The 20,587-nt window shown below is 44.5% G+C and overlaps 1 protein-coding gene across 2 annotated transcripts; it reads left to right on the top strand.

The window, feature by feature from the left end:
• The first annotated feature begins 884 nt into the window (after positions 1-884).
• Positions 885-20,458, top strand: ZNF410 (zinc finger protein 410). 2 transcript variants are annotated; one of them, XM_056347335.1, is made up of 10 exons: positions 885-1,007; positions 4,339-4,543; positions 12,054-12,189; positions 12,488-12,721; positions 12,991-13,182; positions 14,035-14,194; positions 15,025-15,206; positions 17,950-18,039; positions 19,146-19,271; positions 19,830-20,458. In XM_056347335.1, exons 2-10 carry the CDS (start codon positions 4,511-4,513, stop codon positions 20,012-20,014), a joined length of 1,338 nt encoding a protein of 445 aa, XP_056203310.1. In that variant the 5' UTR covers positions 885-1,007; positions 4,339-4,510; the 3' UTR covers positions 20,015-20,458. The 2 variants fall into 2 exon arrangements, with proteins under 2 accessions (XP_056203310.1, XP_056203309.1); XM_056347334.1 differs by lacking the exon at positions 885-1,007 and adding an exon at positions 3,001-3,152.
• The last annotated feature ends 129 nt before the right edge of the window (positions 20,459-20,587 follow it).

Below are 20,587 nucleotides of genomic sequence, written 5' to 3'. Positions count from 1 at the left end.
GCGACCCACCGGCGCTGCGCCCTGAGTAGGCCGGCCCGGCAGCGCGCCCCGCTCCAGCGGCTCCTCCGCCTTAACGCAGTGCGGCGGGAGGGCCGGGGCGAGGCCCCGCCGCCGGTGCCCGTGGTGCGCTGGGCGCTCCCGGGGGCAGGCGCCTTGTATTGGGAAAGTTGGGGCGGGCGGCGGCGCGGGGCACGTACGCTTCAGCCCGCGGCGTTACCTCAGCAGCGTTCCCGCCGCCGCCGCGGGACGCGCTGACGGCCAGGAGAGGCGAAGCGCGACGGAGCCCGACATTTCACGGCGCTGGCTGCGAGCCTGAGGGGGTACATGGGGGAATGCTCCAAATCTTACTTCTCTCAGCTCCTTAAAAGTCACCCGCTTCATAATAGCCGTGCCAACATCAGCTGTAGGTGTGGGAAGATAACTTCTCTTGTGCGTGCAGACTTTTGAGAGAGTTTAAAAATCTGTTACAAAACTGCTTCAAAGCTGAGCATTGAAGTTAATTGCGGCTGTATGTGTAAGTTTTACAATTTCAGAACCTTATTGAAATAAAACAGTACTGCTAGTGTCTTGGAATAACGCACGTAACTATACGTAAACTGTGTTATATCTGAGCATACAGAAATACACACATGAAAGAGCAAAAGATCTGACGAGAAATAAAGCCTGGGCTCCTCTTTGCGTTCAGAATAGGGTCCCGCTATAAACAGCTTTATCAACAGCCAAATCTAAAATGCCACTCCCCTTTTACTCCAAGAGTAGCTGTTTTCTCTGTCCCACAGCAGGGATGAAAAACCAGTATTGTTTATCTTTTCTTGAATCTGGTCATGGGGGAAATGTGACCGAGTCTTCTATTTCTCCTTGATAAGAGAGAAGAATCCCAGAGGGGCAGATGTTATTGAGAAAGTGAGATGCTAGGAAATTCCCAGCCAGGCAATTCTTCTCCCATCAGGGATCACTGCTGCTTCACACACCTGTGCGAGTGATTTGGACCTGCGTAAACAACTTGGGTAAGTGCTGTGCTACTCCCACTGCAGATTCTCCTTTCAGATTATACCAAAATTCCCCAGGCAGTCAAGATGCAAGCTCTGAAGCAGCCACGCTCATCTGGCCTAGAAGGATGCAAATGAAAGGAACTTGGGCACCTACACGTCTCGGTGTTTTAATACCTACTCAACGCTTGCACGTCGTTGAGCTGACGATGAGTCAAAGGACTTCCAAGATTACTAAGTATCTTAATGTAATAGAATCAAGCTTTACGATTCAGTGCCCTGGATTTACTGAAGTGCATCAAGAAAAAATGGTTTATGAAGTTAGCGGTTTTGCATTTCTGGTTGCCTTTGTTGGGTGGCATTGGATCAGCAAATGTGGCATGCTGGAACCGTGCCTGGAATGGTCTTTTACTGTGACCATTACATGGTCATTTACTCAGCTCCAGTTTATCGGGGTTATGTTAAACAACTCAGTCCCAGGAGCTATTACCTTCTACTTTTGTAGGCTTGAGTAAGTGGGTCTGTCTAAAACTTCAGGTTATCACAACTATGGCCAAGTGGTCCGACGTAATAAATGCCAGACTTTGTGAGGTTCCCTGATTCAATCCATCTGCATGGCCGGTATGGCACTGAGGCAACCCAGTCTCTGAGGCTGCCTATTCTGGGTGTTAAATCAGAGTTTTCCCTGCTCTGGGCATTAGAAATGTGCTTCAGCTTGACTGAGAGGGTTTTGTTAGTACTAATGCAGTGACTGCAAGTTGGTGGGATTAATACCTTGGAAAAAGACGTGCATCTAACTTGCTTGCAGCCTTTAGGGAGCTACTGGGTGGCTCCAACAGGCAGGTGATCAACAGCCTTTTTGCTGAAGCACTAATCTGTTAGTACCACTCCAGTGCATAGCCCCCCACTTGCTGAACGTTTAAAGCTGAGGAAGGTAGCCATGAATCTTTAAGCTGGAAATCAAAATTTCCAAATGGCTGAAAGGCAGAGGAGCCATACCTCACATCTTGGAGGGGCTGAAAGGCGGAAACCATTCTGAAGCAGTTCAGAGGCAGGAGGTGACAGCCATTTCCTGGGAAGTGACCACAGGTTCTTGCATAGTCCACCATGGACCAGAATGGGCTGCGTGCCCAGGGAGCTCTAGAGAACCTGGTTTTGCCAGCCTTGACAGCTGCTCTTGGGTTACTTCCGTATCGCCGGGATTCTCATTGCTCCGCAGCACCAGCACCGTCCTGCAAGCAGCTGTTCTGGCATGGGAGTCAGGAGTCACGCGTGGCTCCAGAGCTACGGGCTGGCCGTAACCATGTTGAAGTTTGCTGGACTTGAAGGTCACCGGTTCTGTAGCTCATGTCAAGACCAGAGCCTGCCAACCCCGCTGCTTCAGGAGCACTGTCCTGCTAACCCACAGGTACCAAGATAAGGCTAATGAGCCAAAGGACAAGCTTTTAAAGTTACTCCGTCCCTTCCTGATTTTTAGGTACAGGTTAAGACATGTGTTCCTGGAAGTACTAACTTGGGACATGTCACTAGTGAGCTGCTGTGAGCTCGGGAGTTCTCCATTACCAACTGCAAGGACAGACACACCATCAGAGCAAAGGCAAACCAGAAAACAAAGTACTAGTAGGAAAAGTGTTTCCGCACGTGCTGCAACAAACTGAACTAACGTGTCTTTGGCATTGATTTACGTTGAAGAGGAGTTGAGCAGCCAAACGTCGAACTTGACTGTAAACTGCCTGCATCATCTTCGCCTGTAACACACTCCCCATCTCAGGAGGTAACTTTTAAGAGGAACCAGGCCGCAGCCCTGGTAACGGTCCCAGCGGAACCGGTGAAACCCCAGGCACCACCGAGCTGTTACTGTCGGTCTGTCGGGGCTGGGGGGAATCACAAGAAACCGGGTCCCGTGGCAGGCGGGAGCTCCCGCGCCGCGCAACGCTCCGCCCCGCGGCGGCGCCTCAGGCAGGGCCCGGGGGAGCGGGGCCGCGCCACGGCGGGAACGCTGCGGGGGCCCCGGTAAGAGCCGGGGAGAGGGGCCCGGCCCCGCGGAGCCCCGGCGGCGGGCGGAAGTGGCGCTCACCATAGCGCCGGCGGGAGCGCGCCGCCCCCCCCCGCCTCTGGCATTTCCGGCCGGGCGGCCGTCACATCCGGGCGGCGGAGATGCCGGTAAGGCGGGCGGGGGGAGGCGGGGGCCTGGGTGCTCCGCCAGCACTCGCCGCCCTCCGCGGGGCAGGGGAGCCCCGCGGGCCGGGTGAGCGGGGGCGGGCGGCCCGGCCCTCCCCACCGCCGGGGGCTGCCCCTCAGGGCGACGGAGCGACCCTCGCGGTGGGGGAGGGGCGGCGCACCTGCCCCGCGGTGGGGGAGGGGCGCGGCCCTTGGCCGGCCTCGGAGTCCCGTCCCGCCCCGAGGCGCCGGCGGCTCCCTCTCCCCCTGCCCCTGGGCGCCGGCCGCCCGCCGGGCTGCCCCCGGTGCCCTCCCGGCGGAGTGGGCGGCCCGGCCTGGGGGCCCCGCGGGCCGCTCGGGGCCCGCCCCGTGGGTGCGGGCGGGAAGGGGCGGCGGGTGGGCCCGGGCCTGAGGTACCCGGCTGTCCGGTGCCCGGCTCTCCCTCGGCGTGTTACCTTGTTCTTTGGCAGAAGGGGAGGCTCCTGTACGGGGTACCTTGTGCCGCAGCTGCCTGGTGTCAGGAGTTCTCATGCTAGCTGATCCAGTATTCTCGTTGGGTTTTAATATATTCAATAGGCATAGCTGTGATGGCAGGCGGGGTGGAGGAGCTGTACCTAGTTCACTTTCTTCTCCCATCGCTAGTGTCTGAGTGCTTTCCCAGCAAGCAAAAATAGCTACAAACTTGCATTTTCCCTTTAGCTCAAAGAAAAGAAACATAGTATGGAAATTACTGAAATAACTTCTACCTGTGTTCATCAAGACACTTCATATACTCAGAAATGTAACCTCTTAACAGATGGGAAAAGTTGAGGTTTCCTGGTGACACAGGTTGTATATGGTTGCCTTTCATCAACAATTTGGATATTTCCACTGTTTTGCAGGCTGGGAATTCAGCCTCCTTGTTTTTTGCATGCTCTGTGTGTTTTTTCAGTTCATTTGTAAGTATCCAGGACGAACAATTCAGTTCTCCATTGAAAATGAGCTATTGCAAAGGAAATGTGGTAAACAGCCTTTGAAAACTAATTTCACAGCGTTAGGATGTTGTTTTGCCAACTCAATGGCAACAGAAATACAGGAACCTGGATAAATGAGTTTTCCCCGTACTTTAAAGTATCTTCTTGGTTCTTTTTGCTTTGCTGTCATAAAGAGAGTTCCTATATCTTTATATTTCCTTTTTTTGTTGTTGTAGGTTAAACTGAATATTTGTGCAACACAGCTTCTTGCAGAAGGACCACCGTGCTGTTTTACACTTAGGAAAATATGAGAATAAGCAGGGAGAGTTGTTCTCTCTGAACTAAAACAAACAAACCCCCCCCCCGTGCCTTGCTGAGGACAGCTGCAGGAATCGGACACTTGAATCAATGTTATCGGATGAGTTAGAATCCAAACCTGAGGTGAGCAATTATGAACTGGATTTGGTTCCCAGGAACATTTATGGGCAACACTTTGAAAAAGTTCAATGAGTTTACTCAATTTGCTGCTTACATGTTAATTCTCGAAGTGTTTTCACTGGCATCTTCTAATTCTTCCATGGTTTGAATTGAATAGTAAAAGATTAAAGAATATTGTAGGTTTTTCCCCCCTCCTTTCAAGTGTCAGCCCATACTCTTTGCCTGTTCTCAGGTTACATTATTTTTTTCACTATTATAATGTTCTTTCTGTTACAAGAATAAAATAAATTACTGTATTGACTACTTCTTTCCCTCAAACCAAATTGACTTTACTTGGTTTGGGGGAGTCTGGGTTATTCTGGTAGCGTCAGCTAGTTCTGTTTTTTAAAGTACTCATGTTTCTGTTAAGCAGTTGGCAGAAGTGGTAGGCAGCAGCACCCAGGGGATCCTGATTGCTCTGTGTGAGGCTGCTGGACCATTCCTAGGTTCAGCTGGTGGCATGGCTGAGCATGAATTGCAGCCATGTATGTGTGTGAACAAGTGCACATACAGCTGGCCACAAACAGATTAACACACACACAGGTCTTAAAGTCCCTTTAAGAGGTAAACACAAACACCATGAACACCACTAAAGTTTGTTAGTGCAATATATCTATATGCTCATCACTTGACATACTCTCATTCACAAATGTCTTTGGTCTCTGCCAGGCCTAAAGTTCTTCTGGTATCTGTGCCCAGGGCTTTTTAGCTGGTTTCTGGCTGGAATCTTGGGGTTTTCCAGACTGTGTTTGCTGCCTCCTCCTCACATATTGGTCAACTAGAAGTTCAGTCGCAGTCACGCACTTGTGGGTAGAATATTTAGGAATATGTTTAGTAAGTTGATAGAAGGGACTGTAGTGATCAAACACAGCAGTGTACTGACCAGCAGCCAGCAAAAGTTATTGGAGTTTCTTCCCACTCCCCCACACCCCCTGGTTGATTCCTCCTTTGATCCTCCCCCTAAACGTTGCATAATGTTTTCTACATCCTGCAGTCCCTGTTACATCAGACAAAAAGGGTGGTCTTTCCTGTGAGACCCATTCAGGTAATGCAAGACAATTTTCTTACTGAAGTTCTGGTTGAACCTCTTCAAGATTGCACTTCAGCAGTGGCCCACTGATAAGTGTTGAGTGCTGGGTTTTGTTACTCTTGCCTATAATTTGTTCTAGGTACAGCAGTCTGCAGTTTGTACTTTCAACGCAGTTGTATCGGTGTGCTCAGTTTATTACCTCTCCTGTTTCTTGCCTTTGCTTTTTAGGCTGAATAGCTGATAAGTCAGCAAGTTGTACGTACATTCCCCCACTTAAAAAGTGCAGAGGACTGTATTATTTGTGTCCTTGCTTTTCCCATTCTCAGCTTCCCCTCTTCAGAAGGCTGAGGTCCTGGAGCAGGGGACTTAGTACTGCTGTGAAGTACCTTTTGGGGAAGTTTAAATTGAATTGTGTTCGAGTCTTATGTTTCTATCCCTTTTCAGTCCATATGCAGTACAGCAGGTATTTTAAACTGGTACTCTAAAGAGATTGATAATTACATGCTGGTATTTCCTCACAGCCCAGGTGATGTGGTAAGGTATTTTTTTCTTAATGGAGCAGCCAAAGCCCTTCCAGTCGCACTATTCAGGAAAAGCAGCTGCAAATTCATAGTAGCCCTGAGTAGTCTCAGCATGGGCTGCAATGAGTTCCTCTTGCTTTGTGGTTGATATCTCATAACTTCTATCATATTTTCTCTCTGTTACGAATGATAAGGGGGGGACTTTGTTACTTCAGTCTGTGAGTGGGTGGATTCCCATAGATTATTTCTGACAGCCAAGGACCAGGATAGTTGGAATGCTTGTTCCCTTATACCTCAAATAGGAGTTGTAATTGGCCATAGTCTTTTCTCCGCTTGAGTAAGGTGTTTGTTAATTAGGTGTGTTTACATAATAATTGTATTTCTCCATAGCAGAGTTGCATTTCCTTTCCAGCAAGCTCAGAAGCAGAGCAGGCCATTCTCCAGCAGGAACAAGCCTGATGCATGAAAGCTGCAGTGGTTGCAGAGGGGATCCTTTCCATAGATGCTGTCTTCTAAACCATATGCCTCAATTTTCGTTGAGGCTATTTTATACTACAAACTGGGATTCATTTGCATTACCAAATCTGTACACACCTTTCTGGTTCTGATTGCGAAAGCTGACTGTTAGATTAATGCTATTTTCTACTCCTTCAATGTGAAACTGGTAGTTATCCTTTCTACACCTTTCCCAAATTCAAATATCTCTTAAATCAATCATGATTTTATATCCTCTGGTGAGCCATGGCACCATAATTCTTATAGCCACAGATGTTCTTTCATATCCCTTACCATGTGAGAAAGGTATGAAGAGCTAACCATATTTGCGTAGCGTCTAGATAATGTTAATCAAAGTACTGTGGCTGGCAAGTGTCTTTGCTACTGGTTGTATCCCTAAAGAAGCTACAGAGGTGCCAGTAAATGTTTAATACTCGAGTAGAGGTGAATCCTCCTTTAGTAGGAAGTTACAAAGTTGCTTGGAGACAGGTTGTTCGAGCAGATGGATCTGCTTTTTCTTCTGGACTCCCTGCCCCCAATGCTGCATTACCAGCATTCCTCAGGGAACTGGTAAGATCTGCATTTTGCATGCATTAAGCCTTGAGGGTGCTTTGTTATAATTGCAAGTATTTCCAGCCACCACCACGCTGCAGGGTGCTTTCTGCAGTCGGGGGTAGCTCTGGCACACTCAAGTGAACTACAGCTCTGGTCTATAAATTGAATTGGCTGTTGAAAAAGGGGTGGAGGGAGGTATTTTAGCCTCTCCTTTCTCTCCTCATCAGGGCCTCACAAGGACAGACTCTTGCGAATGAATTCATTCCCCAGAGGTTGTATGAGAGGAGGGCATCTCAGTTTCTAGGAAGTGCCTCCTGCCTTCCACACCCTTCTGCGCCAATGCGTCCTTTCCCTTCCACCCCTCCCCCTCTGCTAAATGTTCTTTTGACCCCTTTATTTCGTAGTGGTTCACTGGTTAAATTTAGAACAGAAACAGTATTGATTAACAAACGTGGTCCCTGCTGCTCTGGGAGTCTAGCTCTCCAGCTGTCCTGGGGGAGGATAGATCAGAATGTTGGTACTGGAGAACCTTCCTCCCCTGTTTCTCCCAGCCACCCTCACCTCAAACAAAGCAGCTGTCTGATGTTTCCTGGCTTTTGAATCATCAGATGAAGGGGGTCTGTTATGGGACATAAACTTCAACCCGATCCGTCCCAGATGGCTATATTTTCATTTGTTTCTGCAATGTCTTTGGGGGTTTTTTTTAAGGATCTCTAGGAGGGGTTCCTAGTACTTTAAACAGATTTTTCTTTGTGGTTTTGTTTTGTTTTGTTTTCCGCTCTTGGGTCAGGGACATCATACAAGCTTCTTGGTAACACAAGCATTCTGCACTGCTTGTGGTGATGGACCCTGGGATCATTCCATGCAACCATCTCTTGTTGACCAGCAGGGATGACAATTATTTGTTTAGTGACAAAAGCCAAGAAATATTTTACATTTTTAGTACATGCACTGTCTACGTTAGTTACAGGATTTTCAGAGTTATGTGGTGTTTCAGTAGAAGGAGTAAAAGGAGGGTGTGTATATTCAAGAAGGTGGTATGGCAGAGAAAAAAAAAAATTCTTTATAGCAAGATTCAGCTGAACTTTGCCCGTTCTGTGCATTCAAGGCTTATGGATTCTCTCTGTATGACTCACGTATGGCCCATAAAGTTTGAATCTCTAAGTCAAGGATGTCCTTTGGCAATTAGTATCAACATTTGTTTCGAATTCCAAGGGATGGGATATCTTGACTATAAAGCCACCTCACACCTCTTATTCATTTTGCTTTCTGTTGATATTCTGTACATTAAGTTTCCCTAACTATTACTATTCAGATGCCTTAAGGTGTTCTAGCTGCTTGGTTACAAATTCCACCGCTTTGGCCATATTTGCAGAAGGATCAATCCCTTCCTTACAAAGGGATTCTATAGTCACTGTCTCAGGAATACATACAGCCCATCTGGATCCTGTTTGTGATGCCAGATATTATACACTTATGAGATCTGATGAACTGTAGCATCCAGGAGATTTCTCCCTTTCTGGTCGTTCAGACAAGAGACCACTAAACTGTGTTCACAGGTGCACGTACAAGTGATGCTGAGCCTGAATTGCAAATATGCACCCCTGCACCGTAGACAGTACAGATACCTATGGCTGTGAACACTAACACCTGGCAGGACAGTACTTTTACAGACACCCACAAACACAAATGGCATTCACATGGAACACGAAGACTACCATCCTCATCCTGTTCCTACTCATCAGGTAACCAGGCTTGAAATGTGAAAAAAAGGTGAAAAAACACACATGCGCTCACTCAGCTGGCACACATACTCACAGTCAGCCATCTGTCCAGTTTGCCAAACCTTGAGTCTTTCCAGTACCCATCTCCGGGCCCTGGGCTTTTTAGTGCAGTCTCTGGCCAGGATCTTGAGTTTCCGGGTTGTTTCCTTCTATGCACAGACTAGTCCAACATGAAGTTAATTAGATGAATGTACTTGGAAACTATTTAGGAGCAAAGAGCATTTGAGAAGACAGGGTAGACTATGGTGAGGAGGCAGAGCAGCGTAATGACCTGCAACCTGCTAACATGTGGTCACCCATGCTATTCCGCACCCCCTTCCTGTTCCTCATGGTTGTTCCTTTCCTATCCACCTTGATTCCCTCCCTTTCCCTACCTTTGATCCTTCCCCTAGACATCCCTAAATTTTTCACATTCCCCCAGCTGCCTCTGAAGATACCTCTTCACCCACTCCCAGAATTTCCCCCATATCCCATAAGAAGTTTGCTCTGAGATGTGTTCTGGTAACCCATGATAATATTGTTCCAATTTCTTACAAAGTTTCTGGTTGAATTTCTTCAAGGTCACACTCAAGTCGTTCCTGTAATGGCCCATCCATCAGTGTCCCGGGAGTTCTGGTCTTTGTTACTCTCCCTTATCTGCAGTTTGTTAGCATTTGTGTATCTGTGCATTTAATTTATCACCTCTCCTGTTCCTAGCCTGTCTTTTATGTTGAATAGCAGAACACCAGATACCCTTACAATTTCCTATTTGCTTTCAGCTGCCTGCAAAACCAAATTAAAAGAAAGCAGAACACGGTATTACTAATGAGTTTTTTTTCCCATATTCCACTTGCTGTAGTTGTCACAAAGGTATTCAATGTTTGTGAACAGGAAGGGAGGTTTATAGAAGTACTTAGATGTCAAGGTACAGCTGTCTGTGAACATCTTTGTTTGCTCTGAATTATTTGAAGTAGAGTTGGTGATTAGTTTGCTTTAGTTTATGGGAAGGGTTGGGGGTTTTCATTCCAAATTTTAATAACAAGCACGATTCATGTCCTTTATTTTTTTCACTTCTGCTTCTTTTGCTCCCTTTTAATTCTCTGTACTAGCTTATTACTTTACAAAGAAAATTAGCAGGATCTCTTTTCTTCTGAGCATCTGTTTGTGGCTGCTGCATTTTGCTTTTCCCTCATGGCTTAATGTTGCTTTGTGAAAGTGGAAGGTTTGAAGCAAAGCTTTCCTATTGTAGGAGAAAGTTTTATCTAAGGCTTTCTGTATAAAAACAGAAAAGTCCATAAAACAAGTGCTTCATGGTGGAGTAGGAATCATGAATAACTTTTAAATGAAAGATAATCCCGTAATTTAGAACCGTCTTGCTGCTCACATTTTTTAGACCCAGCTTCTTTCTTCTGGTTGCCTTGCTCTGTTATTCCTGACTCTCTTCTCTTTTTACACCTCTTTCTCTTATTTTTTAATCTTAAATTAGAATGCATGGCTTTGGGGGAGGGACTGTCTCTTATTGCCTATGTGGGGTTTTTTTTGATGATGTAAAAATAGTTCCCTCTGTTGCTGGGGCCTCTGGATAATCTTACACCTAAGAGGAAAAAGTGCTAACCTTTCAAACTGCAGCCTGGCTTGTGGCCTAAGTCAAGAGGCAAATTGCCATCTCAATAACTTCAGGACTTAATTTTTACCTTCATAATTGTCAGCAAAGACGGGCTGCTCCTAAGGGAGTGTGAGCTGGGAGCCGAGGGTGGTCCCAGCCCAGGCAGTGCCCTCCCTGACCGGAGCACAATGCCGCAGCGCCTGAGCGTGGCAGCCAGCGGCGGGTGCTGGGAACAGGGTCCGTCCACAGCCCTGGACGAGGCAAAGTGGTGAGCCAGATCCAGGCTCTGTCCACCTTTCCTCACATAAACAGGCAGCGCAAAGTGGCTGATTCTGTTTCCAAGGGTTGCTGCCTAGGGAAAACCTTCATGGTTTTCTCCAGGATATGTCCCCACACTTCTCCTTCTGCTTGCCAGCTGGTCTGGCTTGGGAGTTCACTAGCGTATCAGACACGCACACACACTCCAGAGAGCAGGATCACACAGGGAACAGTTAGGAATGGAGTTTAGTAAGGAGGCAGGACGGACTGCAATGAGTAGGCTGGGCCAGACAACTGAATTGACCAACTTCCTGCTTATATGTAATGGGCCTCTTTTATCCTCCCCTCTCCATGTTCCTGTGTTTGTTCTGCCCTGATCCACTTTGATCCCTTCCTTTTCCCGCCTTTGGCTTTTCCCTTAAAAAACTAAATCCTATACAATTGCCCCACACCTCTTGTTCAGTCCCAAAGCCCTGCCCAGGGAATGCATCCCAGTGTAAGTCCTACACCTCTGTGCGGTAGCCCACCTTACTCTGCATAGTATTCCGTGGTGTCCCCTGCGGTGGGTGGGTTTCACACTATGGACAATAGCGGTAATTGCCCGTCTTTGATGGTTTTAGGAGTAGCTGATGGGATCGATAAGGCTGTGTGCTCCCCCTTGTCATCCTAACCTTGTTCCTCTGATCACTATCTGCCTATTTTGAATAGCCATTAACCAGAGGACTTTGCAACTAGTCTTTTGCTTGCTTTTTTATTTAAAAGGCCACCTTTCTTTCGGTTACATATTTAAAGGAAATGATTTACAAAAAATACCCTTACCGAAAGCTGAGCATGGAAAACATTTACTTGGAAGGCTGGAGTGTAGTAAAGTATCAGGTGGTAAAAGATGAAATAATAAGGAATACATGCCTTAAAACATAGCATATATTGGTAAAATTTATTTTGGTAAGAGATTAATTAAAAAATAATATAGCCTTAGCAACCTTCAGAGTAGTCTGCAATGATCCAGAGCTGTTTACTGTATGTTAAAGAAATGAGAATTTTATAAGTACTTGAGAGATGGCAAACAATTCCTTCTTTGTCATTGATGTACATTGAAAAGCTTCCATTAATTTTGATGCGTATTTGTGGGATTATATTCAGTGTCTCCTGCAAGACAAGAGGGATTAATGGACTGGACTGGGTTTAGTACCTTTTTAAATGATTTGTGCTACTCTTGACCTAATCTTCAGTATCTTTTTTTCAGCTGCTGGTTCAGTTTGTTCAGAATACATCTATTCCACTGGGGCAAGGGCTGGTGGAATCGGAACCAAAAGACATCACCTGTCTTTCTCTCCTTCCTGTGACTGAGACCTCAGAATGCAACAGACTCATGTTGCCAGGTAAAATCTGTGTGGCAGATCTTTGTGATCGTGCCCTTCGGGCAGCTGTCTTAAACTGCTCCACTGTGACCTGCAGCCTCTTGCTGATCAGGCGTTCATTCCAGGGATGGAGGAACAAGTTCAGAAGGGTGACTGAAACTTTTCTCATGTAACAGTGAAGTCTGACTAGTTAGAAAATTCCTTCCTCCTCCAGTTTCTCTCAAGTTCTACTTTTTTCCTAGAAAAATAACTTCATAGGTATTTTTTAGTCATACTGTATTTATACTTTTATTTACTTTGGTTTCACTTTCTTCACCAGATGATGAAAGAGATCTCACTTCTCCAAGTCACACTAACTCTTCCAAAGATGTTTCTTCATCTGCTGTCTTGAGAAGTCTCCAGGTAAATGTGGGCCCTGATGGAGAGGAAACAAGGGCACAGAATGTACAGAAACCATCTGAACTTCTGTCAACTCCAGAGACTTCCAGTTTATTGCAAGACCTCCAGCCCGGTGACAGCACTTCATTTATTCTTCTCAACCTAACAAGAGCAGGTAATTGTCTTCTGTTTGTCATCTGGCTGGAAATGTCTCAGACAGCAGAATGCAGGATATACAGCTCTGCCCCTGCTGCTTATGAAATTTGCTGGGCATTATTGCATATTTCAGGAACATTTAATCATCAACAGCTTTCTACAATGTAGAGGTCAGTGAAGACTTTTTCAGTGCAGCTATTGCATCTATGCTGTGAACATTAGCCTCTGGGAAGCAAAATTAATTTCCCTCTGTTTCCTCCTGTTTCATGAAGTTGTCTTCTTTTCTAGGGCTGGGGTCTCCAGCAGAGCACTTGGTGTTTGTTCAAGATGAAGCAGAAGATTCTGGAAATGACTTTCTCTCTCACGATAGCACAGACAGCAGTACCCCATGGTTCCTACGAGTGCAAGAATTGGCCCATGACAGTTTAATTGCTGCCACTCGGGCACAGCTTGCTAAGAATGCCAAAGCAAGCAATAATGGTAGGAAACCCCCTGATCCTGTCTCAAAAGCTGAGGGTTCCATATGAGACCCCTAGTTTCAGCTTGTTTCTTTGTCTCTTTCACTCTCTCTTGCTTTTAATCTGTTCTGACATCTTCAAATCATCAGTGACAGAATTATACAGAGCAACCATGTGGGGTTTTCTGCAATATAAACAGGCTCTCCAGTTTTTCTCAGGGAATGAACTTTAGTGGAGCCAGCAGTTCCATTGTATGTAGTCCACCTGTTGTCTGGTACTTGTAAAGAGTATCTCCTTTCTGATTGCAGCTGCTTGAATTTCAACTTTCATTTTCACTTTCAAGTGTCTATTTTTAATGCATACAGTAATTCATACTTTCTTCTTAGCTCCACTGGGTTTGGAGATCAGCTTTCTGGAGAATGCATGATTGCATTTAGTCACATGTTTTGTGACTTAATTATTTTAATAAATGATTGCAAACAAATGCAATATATCTTTTTTTTAGCTAAGATGTTTTTAAAGAGTTATCTTGGCTGATACTTAAAATTGGTTGGTTGATACTGATATAGAGACCATTTTACCGTTTTTGATGCATTGGCTTTCTATTCTACATGTGATGAGCCTCATCTGGTAGCAGCTGATCTGATACAGATAGCTTGTTGGGAATAGTTTATGTGCCTGGTAAGGTTTGCAAATCTCTCTGATCCCCGTTGTGGGCTAGGCAGCAGCATGTAGGACGTTGTAAACAATTAGTAGCCAGGCACATACTTGCTTTACAGTCCTGTATTGTATAGGATGCTGGTTTTGTCTATTAAATTTGACATATTATAGTAATCTGTATCTTCTTTAGATTTTGGTGGGCTTTTTCTTCCAGGTGAAAATGTTCATCTTTGCTCAGGAGATGGGCAGCCGAAAGACTCTAGCCCCATTCCTCATTTATCTCGTGTGGAAAGGAAGCTGAAGTGCACAGTTGAGGGCTGCGATCGGACATTTGTGTGGCCAGCTCACTTCAAGTATCATCTGAAAACACACCGGTGAGCAGAATAAAGCTATATATTGTCATGACTTTGAAAAACTGTGCTCTGTATTTGGGATAGCGTTAGTTTTTTACATCAACCAGTTGTGAAAACCTGGTATTACTCTTAGAAATACTAGGCCTGTTGCTTGCTTTAGGTCATTTATGTTGAAACACTTTGACCAGACTTAGGTTATGTTTGCAGGTCCTTGTCAGTGTTTGGTTTAGAATATTTGCGTTTTAACAGGTGCTCAGTAAAGAGCATCATGATCCCTTCTTTGGTATATGAACATTAGAACCTGTAGGATGCTGTCATATTTTTATATACCCTTAAACAAAGTAACTTGCTCTAACAAATGACCCTAATCTTTTTTAGCTAAGGAATTGGCAGTCTCTAAGGTAAATTGTAGACAAGAAGCTTAAAAACTGGGAAGGACTCCAAAAGCAAGCCCATCACCTTGCCCTGAGACAGGGCCAGCAGTAATTGCATATGTTACGTGTACAGTACAGTCATTTTTGATCCTACAGTGACTGAAATACCACAGTGTTCCTGTATGATCTGTTGCACCACTTTACTAAATCGTTCTGGGTAGGGAATAGGCAACGTAATATGATGATAAGATATTACCTGAACAGATTCTTCCAGTGGACCACCCAGACCCTAGTTCCTTAGGTCAAATTTAGGTCACTAACTTTGGTTGAGTCCCTCTGTTTTCCGGTATAATTAATTTTGGTTTAAATGTTTCCACTTTTATGTAATTTAAAAAAAAAAAAAAGAAAGAAATCAAGTCTTCCTGAAGAATGCATTGCAGTAGCTGGTAATGAAACAGCTATTTTGTTGCTTTCCAGGAATGACCGCTCCTTCACCTGCCCAGCAGAAGGTTGTGGAAAAAGTTTCTACGTCTTGCAGAGGCTGAAGGTGCACATGAGAACTCACAACGGTGAAAAACCTTTTGTGTGCACAGAGCTGGGCTGCGGGAAACAGTTCACAACAGCTGGAAATCTGAAGAACCACCTACGAATTCACACCGGTGTGTTTTAGACCTCATCTTTTTGTGGTCTGCAGAGGTGGGGTCTTTACTGAGGAATAAACCACTTCCTCCTCCATCCTCAAACTTTTGAGATTATGTTGTTTATCTCTGCCCTTCATTAATGTCCCTTATCTGTTGATGCGCATCGATCTTTAGGTCAAATTAAGTAAGCAACTGCTTACTGCCTTTACTATCTTGTACAATTTCACATAGGTTTACCCTACAAATGCTATATGATGATGCTGTACTCTACTCAGTATCGTGCTCTGAAGATTCCCTTCGCCCCTCAGGTTGTTTGCTGGAGGGAGGTGTGTGTGTCGTTTTTGGGAGAAACTAGACTGTTCCCAAGGGAACAGTTAGTGAACATGACTGCTGTAATTGTTTTTCGTAACGAAGCTGTTTTAAATTCCTGAAAGGCACAACAGCTTAGATATTTCTCCAGTGTAAGAGTCCTGGTGGACACGGTTGTAGCTGTACTGACATCTGGCAGAATCTGACTGGCTTATGTTACCTCTGCTGCTTGTAGAATGACTACATTTGGGAAGTTTAGGGAAATGAGGAATACAGCGGCGTGAGTAGCAAAAATATAGTAGTGAAGCCTAGTAGAAAAAGGCAATAATTAGAAGACAGCATTCTGGCATGCAAACTGCTCCGTTTGTGCTAATGCTAATTCGGGATGTTACCATATGCTGCAGCCTATGCACTCTTAACTCATGCTCAGCTTTTTATATTGAATAAAACAAGAATCTTTATTTCATAGTGCTGTATTTTATACGTGGTTTGTTTATGCTGTCTCCTCTGGAGAATGTGATGCTCCCATGTTAATATTTTTAGAAGTTAGTGTACTAGCCAAAGTCTTGGGAACTGCAATGAAGTGCTTTAGGTGTTTTTATCCTAGAAAGTTGTTTTAGAGGCACAAAAATTACTGCTGAAATGATCAGCAATTTAATAGTTAGGAAAGTTCATGGTGAATATTCTGATGGTTGTGTTTGGTTGGTTTTTTTAAGCCTCAGGGTTATTAAACAAATGGCCTAGTTCAAGCCTCTCAGAATATTGTTAGAGATTCCCTGATGGCCTAGGCAGGTAGCATTGCATTACAGTTGGTTAACATTTCAAAATAACCTTGACAACTGTGAGAGCACAAGGCCTCTCTAGTAACATGAAAAAGCAGATTATGTGGGCCGCCAGCAGCTGTTTATGCCTTCTGCCTTACTTAAACACTACCGTATGGTATGTAGTTTGTAGACACACATGGAAAAAGGTTGCTATTTTAAAGAACTTCCAGTCTAGCTAGAACACATGGTTTGGGGGCAGATGTTGGGATGTAGTTAAGTGTTATATAGACCAATAATAAAATCTTGAATGTGTAGTAACAGCAGCCTTAGTTTTTGCAATTTACTTTTGCACTTAAAGCTCCCAGCCAAGGTGCAAATAAAGTTAGTAGGCCAGCTGACACAGCGCAGTCCTCCATGACAGAGCGAGTGTTCTGCAACCAAGAGAGCAGTAGCTTCTGGAGGAGTAAATAGTAACTTTCTTAACTGCAAATTGGTAATGTGCAATTAAGGGTTTGATCAGACCAAAGGTGTTACAAAACTGCTAGGGTTTCTTACAGATGGAACTGTGTGCTGTTATTTTTGTCAGTGGTAGTTTTTCCTTCCCTCTTTCCAAGTTTTAAATATTTACAACAAGCCAGAAGGTACAATCAGTGTTTGAGAATATGCTGCATATTTCAGCTTTGTAGCACCAGTCAACATGCTGTGTTGATCCTTCTTACTCAGTGCTGTTGAACGCTATAGTAGGTAAGAAACTGAGAAATTAACTGTAGGCAGATGACTTCTAAAGGCAAAATCACAGTAGAAACAACTTTAAGAACAAGTTTACTCTGAAATAACTATGTATATGTTAGACAATAAAGTAGCAGAAGAGCTTGCTTAATCTCCTGTGGACATGCTGTTACTCTGATACAGTAGTCTAGTTAAAGACTTGAAATCCTAGTGTTAAACATGGTATATTGAGTTCTTTAGTAGGATGCTGCAGGCAAGTTACCTCGAGTTTTATTTAAGGCTTTGTAAGAGCGTGTTTAGAACTTAATTATATTGCATTGCATTGCTGTAGTCACCTCCAGATTTATCATCATTTAGATAAATACAAAAATAGCCATGGAGATATATAAAAATAACAAATTTCAGCCTGTGAGAACAAATTGTGCCTTGAAGCCCTGTTCCTCCACGTATAAATACAAATGACACATCTCGCACAGGATTTTGGCAAGTTCAGCCTGATCTGAAATAAAGCATAGAATCTGATATGAAGGGAAACCACAGTTAATGGGATTTTTGGCACTGACAGGCAGAAAGGGAACAGGATCCTGGGAGTACGTGAAGCAGAGAGCTAGTTGTTAAGAACTGCATATAGAAGACATATCGTAGTCTCGGTACTTTTTATGTTACTCTTTTGGTATTTATGTACTTTGAAGGTCGGTTTAGAAAGTGGACCCTTGCTTCCCTTTCAGCGAATGATGATCTAAGAATATTTCAGAAAGCAAGCCAGCGTTTCCTCTTGAAAGCTGATGAAGAGAGTGCTTTACAAGCCTTAGGAAGCATATATGTAATGTCTGTTGAACTCTGTTGCACCTAAGGCCAAAAGGGAGAATGGGCTAGAGACCTCCAGGCTGCTCTCAGGGACTGGGACAGTCTGATCAAGTTGTGATCCCAAAATCTAAGAACTTACTTTTCCCTTGTAGGGGAAAAACCCTTTCTGTGTGAGGCACAGGGATGTGGTCGCTCCTTTGCCGAATACTCCAGCCTTCGGAAACATTTGGTTGTCCACTCGGGTAAGAGTCTTCATCTGACATTCTGTGACCTGTCTGAGAAAAGATCTTTATTGTAGAACTTTGATTTGATTTCTTTAAGAAACACTCCCAGGTTTCTACAGGACTTCTGGTCGTAGTGTTTCATGACTTCCTTTGTGGTGCCTGTGGCCTGTACACTTTAATCTTTTCTGTTGTTTCTGTTTCTAAATTAAAATAAATTTAAAAAAATAATTTTTTAGATTGTTTCTAAAATGTCATGAAGTTTTCGTAGCTGCCATTTTCTTATTTGAAAGAGAGAATCTAGCACCTCTATATATTAATCAAAGCTAGTCAAACCTGAAATCTCTCATGAGTGGATTTTTGCCACAGGTGGGATTTTGCTTAATTTTTTAATGCTACATACTTGCAATTGGACAAAGCACTAGATGGAAATGTATATCACAAGTGTTGCAAAACTTCTGCCTTCTGGTTTGATTGATCTATCTTAAATATCATCAGCACGTGATGAATATGTCATGTTTGGGGAAGGGGGGGATTTTACTGGGGTAGTAACTTCCGGGACTACCCGAGTTCTCCATGCTTTTTCTTTCTTGTCTCCTTGGCTTCCATGCTGTTGAGCTCACACGTATGGACATACTTGTTGTATTGTGAAAATGATAGACTGTTCTGTAAGGTGGGAAGCCTTTGACAGTGACAAGTCATCATCTGGTCTCTGCTCAGTAATGTAAACCAGATGCTGCAATGTGTGATGGCGGGAGATAGCTTCCGTGCCTCTGCTTCCTTGCTTTTGGCTTTTTAGGTATGGGACATCAAATGTTTCCATGTCACTGAGTAAGAGATGTCAAATAACTTGTTCCCTCTCATAAATCAGAATTGAAGACTTTATGTTACTCTTCAGACTGTTTTCCAACAGCTGGCAATACTGATATCTAAAACTCCTCTCTTCTAGAAGCTTACTGCTCTCCAGGAAACAGGAATATTTCTCATTTGTTTTTTCACTGATAATTAATTAGCCCCAGTGGTGTCAACAGCCATTTCAAAACAGTATTGTTGGCTTCTTGGTTGATGAGATCTTTATTCCCAATTTGGTAATTCTTGGGATATTTTTTTCCCCTTTTTACTCCAAGGAGTGAAGCCCCATCAGTGCCAAATTTGTGGGAAGACATTTTCCCAGAGTGGTAGCAGAAATGTGCATATGAGGAAACACCACTCCCGAATTGGAGCGGCTGGCAGCAGAGAGCGAGAGCAGCCAGGTAAGGGAGGGAGGGGAGGGCAGGGCACGCTCTGGGGGGGAATAATTGGTGGATGGTCAAAGAGAAGGGAAGATGTTTGTCCTGAAAATACGAGACCACAAGCTAGTGAGGAATGAAAGACTGTTCCTCTTGGAGACGAGGATGGATTGCTCACCCGCTCCTTTCCTAGGGTAGAAGACAAAGGTGTAATTCTGTATTGTGATCAAGGGGCAGATAGGTTTATTATTTTTAAAATTAACACAGATCTGGTTTCTTTTTTTTTTTTTTACATGGCGTTTGTGCCCTTCATGTATTTTTGTTGTAAGCAGCCTGGTTTTTTATGCAATGTGAATTATTTAAAGAGAAAGCCAAGCCTGTGTGAGATCCTGCCATGTTAAGGCTCAAAACAATAAATACGGGAGTTACCATCCCCTGGAGATCCAGACGCCTAAAGGGTAGGAACGGATAAAGTCGTGTAGGGAAGAAGTCTGTGCAACTTGAAGGGGGTAGGGATTGTATCTTCTATTGCAGTATTATGACATCGTGAGAATTTTGTTTTACCTTTTCTTTTTGCGTTAGAGTCGCTGATGGGCAGCAGTTTGCTGGAAGAATCTACAGTGCATAGTAAGAACCTCATCTCCATGAACTCTCAGCCCAGCCTTGGTGTTGAGTCGCTGCACCTGCCGGACACCGAGTCTATCATTGGAGTAGAGGAGGGCGAGACCAGCTGCTCTTTTTTCCGCCCTCTTATATGCGGTGACTGAAGTGGGATCGCTCGTTCCTCCCAGAGGCTCGCCATGTCGCAGTGGGATGAGTGAACACTGCTTTATCGGTGCACGGAGCCGGTGGGTAGGTGGAGAACGAATCCTAAAACTGGAGCTGGAGAAGACCTACCGGACCAAGTTTCTCTCTTGCAGCGCTTAAAAGGTGAAGTCTGCTGCTTAGGTGTCATTTAGCCCATGTCGTGGAACGCCATGTTAAAACTGTTTATGCAGTCCATTCTCCTAAAGCCTAAAGTGTTTGTTTTGCTGGAGCACTGGGAGCCCCAGTTAAGGACCAGGACCTCATTGTGCTAGGCACCAACATCCAGTATCTTGAGCAACAGGCCTTCCTCCCATCCTTGACCTTCAGAGACTATATTCTAATACATCTCACTGTCAGAAGCTGACTTACTATCTGAAATAAATGTACTACTTGATATCATTTAATTACATTTGCTGTGTTCTTTTCCTGCTTTCCCCAGTCACTTTTCCCTCCAAAATTTGTTTGGCATATCAAACTCTTTAAAATGAGTCTACCACGCAGATGTTGTGAATTTTTGTTAAAAGACTTCAAAA

The sequence above is a fragment of the Falco biarmicus genome, chromosome 7, assembly GCF_023638135.1.
Source record: "Falco biarmicus isolate bFalBia1 chromosome 7, bFalBia1.pri, whole genome shotgun sequence".
Classification (NCBI taxonomy): Eukaryota; Metazoa; Chordata; class Aves; order Falconiformes; family Falconidae; genus Falco; species Falco biarmicus.
This window is presented reverse-complemented; position numbering and strand designations above follow the sequence as displayed.